Source organism: Dendrobates tinctorius, unplaced genomic scaffold (genome assembly GCF_039654945.1).
Source record: "Dendrobates tinctorius isolate UK_male_01 unplaced genomic scaffold, ASM3965494v1 ptg000156l, whole genome shotgun sequence".
Lineage (NCBI taxonomy): Eukaryota > Metazoa > Chordata > Amphibia > Anura > Dendrobatidae > Dendrobates > Dendrobates tinctorius.
The window spans coordinates 16,664,557-16,679,821 of record NW_027361823.1 but is presented as its reverse complement, the minus strand read 5'-3'; the positions used below and the strand labels follow the sequence as shown (position 1 = coordinate 16,679,821).

Sequence of the window (15,265 nt, the reverse complement as noted above, 5' to 3'; positions counted from 1 at the left end):
AAATCTCAATACAGTCACTTGTGACAAGCAAGCCCACTTTATGCAATTGTGATTGTTTTCAGATTTTTTTAATGTAAAAATATTGTGTTGCTTTTCTAGAGCATTCAAAATGATGACAAAATGTGTAATTAAAAATACAGCAGGACAAATACCAGCAACACCATACACCTCACTAAGTTTGGCACTTCTTCTGCTGCTGCTAACTCTGCTATCTCTATTGTGCACCCATTATGGCCTGTAGTTTTTATCTAATATTTTAGATCTTTCTCTCCATATTTCTATCGCTGAGCTGTCACCTCTGACATCCTTTATCTTGAATCAAACTAAAATGGCTACTGCATTCTCTTCTTTGGCTTTTATACAAACTTTGATTGTACCTCCTAATAGACTGTGTATGGGGATGCCTGCATGGCTGCACTTATATTTATGTGAGCCTTCTGTAATTGCTTCAATTGGCTGTAATTGCTACAATTTTAATAAAGTTTTATACAAATTTGATTGGTATTTAATTTATTTATTTTATTTATTTTTACTTATCTTTATTATTCTTTCCTAGAATTAGGAATATTTTGACGCTACAAGAGTGTATTAAAGTACCATATGCTTTTGGGTCATTAATGTGGAATCATAGAAAGATTCATTAAAAATGTGTGACACTTTTTTCTTTGCATGAATGGATTTATAAAAAAATATATATATATATATATTTAAATGGACACAGAAATTCTAAAACAAATTAACATTTTAATTAAAAACAGTACTTTCTAATTTAATACATTTTCAATCTGTTTCTTATATCTCTCCTTTTCCTCCAGGACCGTCCTATCAATCCCAGTGAAAGAAGAACAAGTACAACTACTTTGACAGTTGATGTCCTTGATGGTGATGACCTTGGTCCTAGGTTCCTTCCTTGTTATCCAGTAGCAAACACGCAAGACTGTCGGCCATTAACTTATAAAGCAAGCATACCAGAGCTCAATCCTCCGGTAAGTATCCCTAACACTTTATGTAAAATAAAACCATTTTTAAAACATATTATGCTTAGAAAACAATAACTAACATACAATATTTAGATATCTGGGATAGCATAAAATGAACAACGTTACAACTAAAAATAAAATATTGAAATTCCATAATGTTGTGGGGGGGGGAGTTACGTCTTATTTGACAAATTTTATGTTGAAAAAATATTGTATTTAGTATTCTATCTGATTTTTTAAGCAGATCTGTTAAAGATTTCATGCAATCCAGTGCACTTTATCTGAGGACACACTATAAAGATTGGAAGATATTGAGCTCAGTGATGTATAGTTTTCTATAATTTGACTTTTTTTTATATTAAGCTTTTTAACCCCTTATTGACCGCCAATACGTCTTTTAACTGACCTGAGATATGAGAGAATAGCATCCTCCGATCGGTGACAATCCTGTAGCTATCAGCTGTACGCTGACCACTTGCTGTATCAACCACGATCAGCGCTGGGATTGTCTAAATCTGTTTAACCCCTTAGATGCTGCTGTCAAACGTGGTTAACTTTGATTCCATCAGCACTCTGAGATCATGATGATTTTGCGGTCCTAATGTTTGCCATGGCAATTCACAGCCAATTAGTGACCTTAGTGCTTATCCCCCTTTTGCGAGAAAAAAACCTGTCCATTTTCTGGATGAAAAAAACGGACCGATTCTATGCAATTGTCATGCAAGTATCATGTGATTTCAGTGTGATTTTTCCATATGACATGCGTATGACATCCGTATGCAATGCGATTTTAACATGAGGTTTTACATAGAGCAGTTCTCTCCATGTAAAAACTCATGTTAAAATAGCATGGTAAACTAACACTGTACACACCGTTTAAAGAAAAAAAAAACTTCAAAACACACATATCCATCTATGTCAATGGAAATAACAACTTCCAAACGCTTTGTCCCACAGCAAGATGTACTTACAAAAGCGAAGGTTCTTAGCACATGATTTGGCCAATTCATGTGTGCCCGTCAACACTTCTCTGACTGGTCCTGTCTAAACCCTTCCATTTTTACATGAATAGATAGATAGATAGAGATAGATAGATAGATAGATATAGAGATAGATATAGATAGATATAGATAGATATAGAGATAGATAGATAGATAGATAGATAGATAGATAGAGAGATAGATAGAGAGATAGATATAGAGAAATAGATAGATATATAGAGAGATAGATAGATATAGAGATAGATAGATAGATAGAGAGATATAAAAAAAACACAATATTCACCTCTTCTTCTCGCTCCCACGCTGATTCCGGAAGCCGGCTTTAGTGTCAGGAGCTGCCCCCCTCTGCCAGACACACATCGGGTGCGCGATGTAGTGACGTCATCGCGCATCGGATGTGTGAGTCAGCAGAGGGGACTGATGGGAGAGAGAGCGGCGTCATCTGACGCTCTCTCCCATTACAATTGAGGGTGGCGCCGGCCCTCACTTACTGCCGCATAGCGGCTAACTTGGCTGGGGGGTGGGGCCCCTGGGGAGAGCGGAGTGCAGACCATGAAATGATAATCACTGCTTTCCACGCCCATGTGGTCGTGGGAAGCAGTGAATATTCATTTCCTTTTAGCAGCAGGGACAGGGGCTCCTGGCTGCTGCTCCGCTGGCACAGGGCCCCCATTAGCAGCTGTGCGGTGTGCCACTATTAGCAACACACCACTGGCTGGGGCCCCTGGAGCAGCGAGGGGCCTAGGCAACTGCTGGCCCTCTATGCCAGCAGGTGCCAGGGCCCAGGGCCCACCAGATGCCACAGCCCACTGGAGAATCCTCCAGTTCTCTGGTGGGCCAGTCCAACACTGGCTAGAGTGGTGGAGGCATCTGATGTACAGTCTTTGTTGCATCTCAATTCAAAAGTTGACTTTTCAATAAAGGAGAAACAGCCTAAGCATGTCAAGGTTAATGTATTGAAAACAAATTAAAACTATTTAACTAAAATATATAGCTACTAATAACTTTAAGTGCAGGTTCACACATGCGTATTTCACAGTCCTTAAATAGACCACAATGTCCAGACTGAGAACCACTGCCAGACCATGTATTGTGGTTCATATACAGATTAAGAACATATTCATGTGAATCTAACCTAAGGCTGGGATCACACACAGCGTAATATGGCCGAGTCTCGCAGGTTAAAACCAAACTCTGGCGCCGGCACTCCGGAGTGGAATGTGCAGCCGCCCAGCAATACATGGAGCTACACGCTCGGCTCCGGAGTCCTGGTGCCAGAGCTTGGTTTTAGCCTGTGAGACTCAGCCGTATCTCGCTGTAGTGTGACTCCAGCCTAAAACAGAAATCCTGATCATAAATTATTTTCCTACAATGCCAAAGGGAAAATTCTTTACCGCTTAAAGCCAGTTTATGAGTGACATAACTGAGAAACTTAGCATATTGCACAAAACAATGCAAAGTAAATAATACAGCTTTCCAAAGGTCAAAGTGAGAGAAAATACCATAATCTGTAAAGTTCCTAAAAAATAACCTAAATAAAGAAATGCAAGATGATGTTGGGAATGAATAAGTATGTATAGGTTGTCAGCATATGATAAAAAAATTGTCATAGAACATATGTGAAAAATAATAGGGATTTTAAAATTATGTTTTTTAAAAATCAGCAAACTTTTAAAATATAATTCATATAAAAAACTGCATAATTTTTTATTGCAGGTTTATTTATATGCGTCAATCACTGGTCTAATTCTTTGCTACCATCCATATATTTGAGGATTGATCCTACTGACTGATTCCCTTTAAGAAGGAGAAACATAAGACAATGATTTCTTAGCTTATACAGAACCAAGGTGCACTTATTCTACTTTGTAGTTCCAGTGACAGAGATGTGACTGATTAGCATCAAATAAGTGTGAGATGACAGTCTAGCAACAATCTCTCAGAATCTTATTAATTCTTGTGGAACTCATCGAACTCTGTAGGCTTTACTTTTCCTGACACTGTTACAATCTCTTGAAGGGTTTCAGGTGCTCCAAATATTAATGGTCACCTACTTCCAGACACCTACACCACTTATGTATGCCCCTGAGGGCAGTCTCACACATCCAGATAACTCTGGTAGCAGAAAAAATGGTATCAGAGCTAACCGTGTTTGTGTGTCTTTGTGGATAAGTGGTACCTCCATGTGGCACACGTGTGGCAACTGTGCGCCGCACGTGTGCAACATCAGGACCACACAATAAGAGCAAAGTATTTTAATGAAAGAATACACTAAACACAGTGTTTAAAGCCCCCAGCTGTGAGTTTTACTGGGTTGGTTCACAAACAGAGGGGGACCCCACGTTGGGTTTTCATTCATTCTTCTCTCCTGCTCGCTGTTGCCAGCAGAGCAGGAGAGAAGAATGACAGCAGTGTTCAGCACCAGCCACAGGGGAACAGTGGCTTACAGTAGCGCTTCTTCCCCGGCGGCTGCCCGTGTACACAGAGGACAATGTAAACTGTTCTCTGTGTGCCGTGTTCAGCATGTTTTGCAGACCATGCGCTCCCACAAACACTGACATGTCTCCGTGTTTTGCACATTGATCTTGTGTCCGTGAAAAAACGCTGACATGTGCATAGACACATTCATTATAATGTGTCTATGTGTGTCAGTGTCTCCGGTACGTGAGGAAACTGTCATTACACATAGCGGAGCCACTGACGTGTGAAACCGGCCTCAAGCAGATTCAATACAAAATGCCAGCACACTTTTTAAATGTCAGCAGCAGTCTTCATATAGACCCATTCTAAAAAACTGTGTTGTCTCTTCTGCATTTTTAGCAACCACTCTCAGTGCTTGGTGGCCTGCTGCCGAAATGCTTTAGGTGTACCACAGATTTCACTCTGCATAACAAAGAGTGAAATCCATGGTGAAAATACAGAATACAAATTGACATGCTGCAGTAGACAAATCCGCAGTGCTGGCCTATTTCCAATACAGATTTTCTCCAAAACATGTGGGTAAGATCTCAAAAAAACTCATCCACAATGCTGAATTAGTAGTAAAAGCCCAAAATGGAAAATCCACTGTGTTCAACCCATATGAATGTATGATTACTCCTTTCCAAGTCATTTATTTGCATATTATGTACAAATTATATTCAACATACATGTACAGTATAACAACATATGCATAACTCTATACATTATACACAGTATTTACCATTCACAAAAATAAATTTACAATATATATACTCCCATGCCACCAAAAACTGTAATGGTATAGGGTTGATGCCACATTTAATTTGTAGGACAGGGAAACTTATAATGTACACTGTAAGAAGGCTGTACTAAAAGCAAAAGAAAAAAGGGATGATAAATTGGCCAAGATAGTACACAAGATATAAATTTTGCTATTAAAACATCAATCAACAACTGGTGAGGGGGAAAGGGATATAGAAAAAAATATCACACAATGTACTGTAAGAGATGGGAGTCCATTAACCTGGGCAGGTGGCAGTGGAATATACATACAACACCCTCCATTACAATATATTATTTCAATCTATATGTCACTTTTGACAAAGAGTATCATCAACACAGGGCAAATCACTAAAAAATTAAGGTCCCTGCTTCATGATAGGTACTGACATACAAGTATATAAGCGTCATAATTATCACATGGCAGCCTAGTAGCAATAATATGAAGGTGGTCATTACCTAGCCAAGAGGCAGTCCACAGCTCAGAAAAGTGCACGTCTGCCCCGACGAGCATTTCGGTCCTGCCTTCATCAGGGACCTGCACATCTGATGGCATGCATGATATTTATAATGCCGCAGTCTCCGGTTGTAATCTGGAAGCAGTATTGTGTGATTGGAAGTGGCCTACCTAGTCAGATGTGATGCACATGTCACCATGCCAATCGCAAAGCCAGCTGGCATCGGCTTCACACCGTGTTATGCAATGGGGGTAGATGCCAACTACCGCGAAAAGACACCAAAAGTTGGAGAGAGCAGCGTAAGCAGGGCGCTCACGCACATGCAGACAGGGAGCGCCACGACCAGAACACAACCACCTACATATGGGGCAACAGTAAGCAATATCAAAAGGACATCACAGATGTGACCCATAGGAAAAGAAAATACATATAAGAAAAGCACCATATGTACATATTAGTATCAAAAAGAATATTTCATCAGTCACATTTTTGAATTGTTAAAATGTGGACATGACTACCTCTATGTGCTCGTCCACACACCAGACAAGTGCAGAGGCTGTCTGTAATTGACATGCACTAATATAGTCTGTTAATCAGGCCAATTTCTTTCTCATGGACCAATCATTGGGATGCACAGTCATACTGGTTAATATTAGATCAGTGTGCTGTCCGCTGAGGATGTAGAAAGCAGACTGGTAGGGCTCGTTCAGACTGTCATATTTTCTAAGTGTGTCCTCTCCCTGTCTGGTATCTAATTTTGTAGAATAAATTAGGGCACATAATAGTCTAGTAAACTGCATACTATGGTATCCTGTAAAGGACATGTACAGTAAACATTTACTTATTTATAACGAGTCATGGAAGTCACTGTATGGCATCCATCGGAGGTAATGATATATGTATCCTGGTGAATATGCTAAACAGAGGACACTGAACCTAATTGCTCATTCAAATGGACATATTTTTGGCTAGTATTCTGTCTATGCTCAACAGACAGGACACTGGTCCAATAATAGTAATTTTGTCCATGCACAATTTTTTACATGGATTGCAACATGCAGTAGTCTGGTCTAAATAACTGACCGGAATAGTGCATGTCAACAACAAGCTTCCTGCAAACGAAATATTGGTTAGGAAGGATTCTAGAACATGTAGTTCACTCCACCATCTCAGGAGGCCTGTGCAGAAGATAAGAAAGCAGCTGACAAGGAGCTGTAGAAGTCACAGTGAAGGAGAGGACACAGCACAGACAAGACGGACAGCAGCTATCAGGTACTGCCATGCTCTCCTGTGTCTGAACAGTGAGCCCTCCCTCAGCTTCTACTCTTTGACCTGAAAATGCAGAGGTTCCTGGAGTATGAAGAGGACATGACTTACAATATGCACCCAGCATATTGTAAGTCATGTTGCATATCCTCTACTTTTCTGTCCCTTGTGTGCTGCGTGGCGGGTCCCCAATCTTTATGAATAAATACTCACCAGTGGGCTGCAAGTCCAGCCTACAAGATTAACCCCTGATATCCCTAACTCTACAACAGTACATACAATGGGGGAATACAGGAACATTACACAGGACATGGCAAGCACAGCACAAAAATACATAACCCGGTGCAATACAACAGTAACATATTTAACAGTACACGTATTTTGCTCATAGGTACTCCCTTCGGGTACCACACAGGAGAGAGAAGGAGAGGGGTAGCAATGAGGTTCTCTGCCACCTACTTACACAGTCACATACAGTAAAAAGTACCTGGGCTTCCCCTTTTATCTGCTCTTCTTCTCAGATATCTCTGACCTTCCAGCCAGATCTAAACTGCTTCTTCTCCAGTTAATTTATCAAGGCTTTCTAATCTAGAGAAATCTGCTAACTCCCTTCTTGTCCCAACAACATCTCTCACCACCTGGGTATGCAACGTTCCATTACATAGACTGTTCTTGTTATCTAGCAGTTAAAAGACTATTTATGTATGTCTTTAAGTCTCAACTTAAAGGGTGCCACTCTCAGTACTAGACATGTCCCCATCGTAGTCTCTATAAAGACCTGTAATATATAACATTTTAGAAAGGATACCCCTTGTAGTGTTTAAAATTGTGTTTGGTATGTTTGTTAACCCTTCAAATGCTTCACATGATCTAATGCAAAATGTTTTTCATTCCAAATATTTCATTTTCAAAAATAGTAATAGGAGAAAATAAAATCCTATAATTTTGTACCTAATTGCTTCTGAGTATTTCATACATGTGGCCATAGATCACTTTTTTGCACACAGCAGAGGTCGGAAGTGAAGGAGTGCCATTTTACTGAAATACTTTTCAGTCACTGTGTAACATTTGTAGAGTTCCTAAAGAACCAACCCAGAAGAGAACCCCAAAATTGACCATACTTTGGAAACTACACCACTCTTGGAAATTTTGTACAATTTGACTCCATAGATTTTTATAGCATTGGACCATGACTGGGCCAAATTTTTGAAATCTGACCAATGTCACTTTGTGTAGCAATAACTCTGTAATGCTTCAACACATCCCTGAAATTTTAAAATTATAAACCTCTTAATGAATTTTTCATAAGGTCTAGTGACCATTTGAATTTAGAAATTAATGTGTGGCAGATGGCAAAAAATATTTTTTTTTTGCCCCCAAAGATTTATTTTATTTTGATTTTGACTGTGGTATAAGTGACATATTAATGTTATTCTGGGGATTAATATAACATAATTTTTTTAAAGTACAACAAGCAGCCCAGTAAAGGCCCCATCTCACATGGTGAGATCGTTAGTGAGATCGCTGAAGCTGCACCAATTTTGTGACTCAACAGCGACCTCACCAGCTATCTCACTACGTGTGACACGTAGCGGCGACCAGGCCCCCACTGCGATATCGCTGATCGTGCTCGAATGTTCTGGGCCATTTTTTGATCACTGGTGTTCCTCTGGCCAGCGTGCATCGCTGTGTTTGACACCGACAAGTGACCTCATTAGCGACTTAGTTGTGGTTCCAATCATTACTACCTACTCTTTCCCATAAGTGTTCAATTTTGTCAGACATAATAAACTTATAATAGATGCAATGCTAGTATGACTGGTTATATATAAATGATGATGATGTTCGTCCTTCGTAGTTGAAGATGAACATGGCTTCAGGGTTAGATGAGAATTAATAGTTTTGGGTCCGGAGGTGGCTAATGAGGCCAATACGGGCCTTGAAGTTTCACCCACATATTTGACATAAGGAAGTAGATGTGGTCAGTACACCAGATTCTGCTTGTGCCTTGCGGACAGCGCGCTTTCTATTTGCATCCAAGACTTTCCTGTCTTCAGATGCACGTGCTTCTGAGGTGATCCTGCCTCACCAACCTGGACGATACAGGGCAAGCTCTTCCCATTCATTGATGTTAACTTCCAGGTTTTTGAGGGATGCCTTAAGGCAGTCTTTATAGCGCCTCTTCTGCACCCCAATTGCTTGCTTTCCTTGGCACAGTTCTCCATAAAGCATTTGTTTTGGTAGTCAGCTGTCAGACATTCTGACCATATGTCCAGCCCACTTGACTTGGGCTATCAACAGGAGGGTGTAAACACTGCAGAGCCCGGTTTGCCATGTCAGGGACATTGTCTTGCCACCTAATGTGGAGAACTCTGCGCAGGCAACTCATGTGAAAATGATTAAGCTGTTTAGCATGCTGGCTGTAGACTGTCATGGTCTCGCTAGCATAGAGAAGTGCAGTGAGGACCACCGCACAGGAGACCTTCAGCTTGGTGGTACGGATGAGTTCCCTTCATTCCCAGACGTTCTTACGCATTCTCCCGAAGGAGACACTGGCTTTGACAATTCTGTTATTAACCTCAGCATCTATGGTTACTTCACAGGAGAGTGTGCTGCCTAAATAGGTGAAGTTATCGACTGCTTTGAGGTTTTACTCCTTCACCATGATACGTGGCTCCTTGTATAGTTCCCCTGGAACAGATTGATACATGACTTCAGTTTTTCTAGTGTTGATCTCGAGACCAACATTTTGCAAGCTTGAGAAAAACAGTCCATTTCATGCTGAATCTGCTGTTCCGTGTTAGCGTTAAGTGCACAGTCATCAGCAAATAAGAATTCACGGATAACAGTCTCATGCATCTTTGTAACTGCCTTCAGGAGTTTTGGGTTGAATAGCTTGCCATCAGTCCTGTACCTAACCTGGATTCCATCTTCACAGTTGTTAAAGGCATCACTTAGCATTGCAGAGAATAGTATACTGAACAGGGTTGGAGCAAGCACACAGCCTTGTTTTACGCCATTTGTTACTGGCAAAGCCTCAGGTTCGTCTCCATTGTTCAGAACCTTCACCATCATGCCATCATGGAATTGCCGGACGACTAATATGACCTTGCTCGTGCAGCCAAATATTGCCATGATCTTCCACAGACCGTCTCTACTGACTGCGCCAAAAGCCGTGGTCAAATCAAAAAAAGTCACATAAAGTTCACTGTATTGCTCCTAGCACTTTTCCTGGAGTTGACGTGCTACAAAGACCATATCTACTGTTCCATGTTTAGCATGGAAACCACACTGGTTTTTGGGTAGTATGCCTTTGCTCAAGGTGATGTAGAAGGCAGTTGAGCAGGAGACGAGACAATATCTTTCCTGCAGTGGACAGAAGGGAGATGCCTCGATGGTTATCACAAAATTGGCAATTACCTTTCCTCTTGTATATGTGGATTATGCTGGCATCTTTCGGCTGTTGCGGGGCCTGTTCCTTTTCCCACATATACTGAAATAGTTTGGTCACCGTTTGCATCAGAGCAGGGCTGCCAACTTTATTTACCTCATCAGGTATAGCATCATTTCCGGGTGCTTTTCCTCAAGAAAGTTGCTTTACTGCTTTCCTGACTTCATCTCCACCTGGAAGAACATAGAGGTCCTTGTTAATTTCTACTTGGGGCAGGTGAGCAATAGCCTCATTATTGATCTTGGCAGGGTGATTGAGAATATTATTATAGTGCTCAGTCCACCGTTCCAGAATTTGTTTCTTTTCTGTCAGCAGCTTAGTTCCATCTTTGTTAAGCAGTGATGAAGAGATTGATGACTGGGGTCCATATACAGCTTTGAGCACATCATAGAAGCATTTCTGATCATGGGTATCTGAATAGCCTTGAATTTAATCAGCCTTCTTGCTAAACCAGTTATCCTGCATTTTGCACAGCTTGATTTGTACCTTTCTTTTTATATTGATAAAATCATCTTTATACATATATACATATATTGATGGAAAGCATGCCAAGACGCATGAAAGCTGTAATTAAAAATCATGGTTAATCCACAAAATATTGATTTGTGGACTCTTCCTGAGTTAAAACATTAGTATAGTTGTTTCTAAATGATTATGAACTTGTTTTCTTTGCATTATTTGAGGTCTGAAAGCACTCTTTGTTTGTTTTTTATTTTGACCATTTCTCCTTTTCAGAAAAAAATACAAAATTTATTGCTTGAAAATTCAGAGACAACTTGTCAGAAGTTTGTAGACTAAAAGAACAATTTACATTTTACTCAAAAATATACCTATGAAGAGAAAAATCGGACAAATTGAACATTTGAAAGTGGTCTCTTGTGTATATATATATATATATATATATATATAAATATATATGTATATATAAACTGTATATTATACATGTACAGTATATACACACACACACAAACAGAGTGGTGCAGAAGGACATCCCTGTGGTTGTCATTGCAGATCTGCTATTAGCGCTTGAAGAAGCTGCTGAGTTTTGGGGTGCCAGTTAATAAAACTTAACAAGAACTACTAGCTCTTGAAAGGGGGGTTTATTACAATACAAGTAAAGTATTTACAATGACATACATATGGGAAGTCTAACTCAGCGACAAGGATAAAAATAAAGGGAAGAGGTAATAGGAGAGGGTAATAGAAGCTGGGATATGGGAAGAGAGATACATATCTGATCCTTACATACAGTATATATTAAACCAATACACATCCACACCCACATACATGCCGTGACTCCACCCTTGTTCCAGTATCTTTTGTAGGGAAGTTTAACTAAGGGACAAGTGTACAATTAAAGGGAAGATGTAATAGGAGAGGGTAGTAGAAGCTGGGATGTGGGAAGAGAGATATATATCTGATCCTTACATATATATTAAACCAATACACATCCACACCCACATACAAGCCATGACTCCACCCTTGTTCCAGTATTCTTTGTAGGAGAGTGTCGAGTCATCTTCTGGTAATATGAGAAATTATGATTGTAGTGGTAATCATTTTCCTCTAGATGGCATATTTGGATTTAAGATAAAGTCCTGGCATCAAAAGACCTGAGACTAGATGTCCATCTGAAGAACAGTGGCTTGTAATTCACCTCCACATGAAATGTGTGTCAAAGATAAGATGTTCATTTCAGGAGCAATAGCTTATATGCCCAACACCACAGGAGTTATGTATCCTCCAAGAGGTTGGAGACACAAGTCCATCTACGACGTAGATTCTCTTTATTCTATTAAAAGAACAAAGACTTCACAACCCAGGATATAATTGCCTTTCTGTGCAATCACATCTTATATGTTATGGTCAGTCTCTTTGATGTAGTGTTTAGCTTTTATGTTGAGCTCAAGGAATGTTCAGTGCTATTATAATACATAAACTGTCCATGTTGGCTCCAACAGCGCCACCCCGTAGCCAGCATTCATAGAAGATGATCCATTCTGAAGCCATGCTATGTGTAGCACAAGGAATCGGAAGATTGTAGCTTCAAGTCTCCTAAGGAGACTGTTGAAGCAAGTAAAGTGTTTAAAAAAAGTTTTTCAAAAATATTAAAAAAAATTAAAATAAAAAAATATAAAATTTGACATCTACCCCTGTTTTGCCCCATTCAAAATAAAACAATACAAAAATAAAAAATACACATATTTGATATCGTCATGTTCAGAAACACCCGATCTATCAAAATATAAAAATAATTAATCTGATTGGTAAACAAAGTAAAGAGAGAAAAATCAAAAATGCAAACTGCAAAACCTGGCTATCACACAAAAAATAAACCCTCACCAGGCCATAGAGCCCGAAAAATGGAGATGCTACAGGTCTCGGAAAATGGCGCCATTTTTTTTTTTTTTTGCAAAAGTTGGATTTTTTTTCACCTCATAAATAAAAAAGAACTTATACGTGTTTGGTGTCTTTGAACTGGTAATGACCTTACGAATCAAAACAGTGGTTCACTTTTATAATTTTATGCACATGGTAATAAAAAACAATTGTGGAATTAAAGAATTGTACTTTTTTGCAATTTCATCACACTTTGAAATTCCCCTTTTCTAATTCATTTTATGGTAAAATCAATGCTGTCATTCAAAGTATAACTTGTCGTGCAAAAACCAAGCCCCAAACGGCTATAGTGACAGAAAAATAAAAACGCTATAGCTATGGGAAGAAGGGGAGAAAAAAATGAAAATGCAAAAATGGAAAAACCCAAAGTTGTGAAGGGGTTAAATCATTTTTTGAGTGAATATCAAAACAGATACACACCATGTCAGTTTGCTCAAATAAGGAACCCTCACTATTTGCACATTGCTGCAATTTAGTCTTTGCACACAGTTCTTAATTGCTATTAATTTCTTGGCATGCCTCATTTATTAATTAAATTATAACCATGTTGTCAACTTTGCATGGTGTTAGGTGCCAGGATTCTCCAGCTGCACAGGGTAGATCTCAAGCCTTGTCTGCCTCTACGGTCTCCCATTCTGCTCCAGCTGAGGCTGCTCAGCAAAGCCATCAATCTCAGCATCTTGCTCAGACTCATGCTGTGCACTTGGTTTCTCCTGGCTCTCCAGCCAAAGCTATAGTAACTAACAACAGGCAGCGGTGAAGAGACATTCCAGAGGCTGTCTGGATTTTTCCCTACTGAGCATGCTCGTGAGATGGCGACCTCTCATTTGTGGTTGGTTGTCAGCTGCTCAGGTGACGTGGCAGATCAGGATTGGTCAACGAGCAAGGTCCTGTCACTGCTCAGGTGATGTGGCAGGTCAGGAGTGGTCAACGAGCAAGGTCCTGTCTGACTGGACTTAAACTGAACATGTAAAAGGTTCCCAGAAGCAGGCGTTGGCGCGCTAAGATCATTTATGCTTGGTGTGTTGGTGGATACATTACCACCTTGTGTGCACGTGTGCGGCTTCTAGCACTGTGAGTGTATGTTTAGGTAAGGAGGAACTCCCACTTGGCTTAGCATCTGAACCAGGCGTCATAAGTCTCATGTGCGGATCGCACACCGTGTATCAGAGCAAATGCAACCACCAGCTTAGACTTTCCTGGGGGTAGCTATAAAGACCCCAATTAGCGTTACTATCACTATATCCCTGTGAAGCCTAACATGGAATAGAATGGCTTGAGTGCTCTCTCTTGTTGTACTGCTCTTTGGAGCAACCGAGCAGGTACTGAGTGACATTTATCTCCTTGTGTTTACAGTGCTTGCATGCAGCATCGCTTTGCGATAGGTTACTATCTGCGGTACCTCCATCACTACATGGTGGACTACAGGTTGTGATCGCACCTTTTCATAATTTAAATTTGGTGCTATCTACAAACCATAACACATGGTTTTAGAGAATATGACTAATCTTTGGAAACTTTACATAAGAAAAAAATAAGTAAGGTCTGGTAACCATTGTGGACATTCAAGCAGGCCTTGGAAAAGGAAAAGTAAATTTTTTTAGTGCAACTCCAGTTATGCTCTATTTTACAGCTTTTGCCATTGTCAATACAGTATGTTCCACCGCTGCTGGACTGGGTAGAGCTGTAGCAGTTTCGAGATGCCACACAACTTATCGAATTAATGACATTTTTTGACATTCCATATTCTAGAAATGTCACTGACCGGAGTAAGATTTCTGGTGTAGAGCGCGACACTTGCTAGACACTCCAGATTCATGAAGATGCATTCACCGCTTCATGAATTAGGAGTACCCAATTCCACCATGCCCAAGAATCAGGGCCTATATGCTTACATATACACCCTTAAAAAAAATATATATATATATGTATATATATATATAAGCATATAGGCCATTAGGCCCTGATTCTTGGGGCATGGTTGAATCAGGTACTCCTAATTCATGAAGAGTACCTGATTCATGATCCCAGTGCAGGCTTACCTGCACACCTGGGGCTCATTATTGTTGCCTCTCCCTGGTTCTAGGAAGGCTTCTTATGGCCTCAGGAAGCTCCTATCCCCGTCAGTTATACTTTCGCCCGTGTGTTGACCCCTGAGTGTGTTTGTGCTGTGGTCTTGATTGCCTGATAATTTGGTGTACGACTCGGCCTGTTCTCTGGATACTGTTTATTGGATTCTGCTTGGTACCTTCTATGTCTGTTTGGCTGTGACCACTGCCTGTCTCCGACTATCCGTTCGGTCTCATCCCTGGTACTTTACTGTTATCTCTGTGTATGACGCGGTTTGTCTGACTTTGAGTATTCCTGTATAGTATTTTGCCTATCTCTGGCAGCAGGATGCTAAGCCCCGCCCCCTTGCAGTCACATGACCGTAGGTCCTTCACTGCTCACTGACTTCAGCTTCTCCAG

General features: G+C 40.3%; 1 protein-coding gene across 2 annotated transcripts in view; it reads left to right on the top strand.

Moving 5' to 3' along the window:
* The window catches only part of PCDH15 (protocadherin related 15), a 2,659,104-nt gene that overhangs the window by 987,762 nt on the left and 1,656,077 nt on the right, over window positions 1-15,265 (top strand). For both annotated transcript variants that reach the window (XM_073548247.1, XM_073548246.1), the window contains exon 9: window positions 816-986. In XM_073548247.1, coding sequence (XP_073404348.1) covers window positions 816-986 — 171 coding nt within the window. The remainder of the gene's footprint in view (window positions 1-815; window positions 987-15,265) is intronic.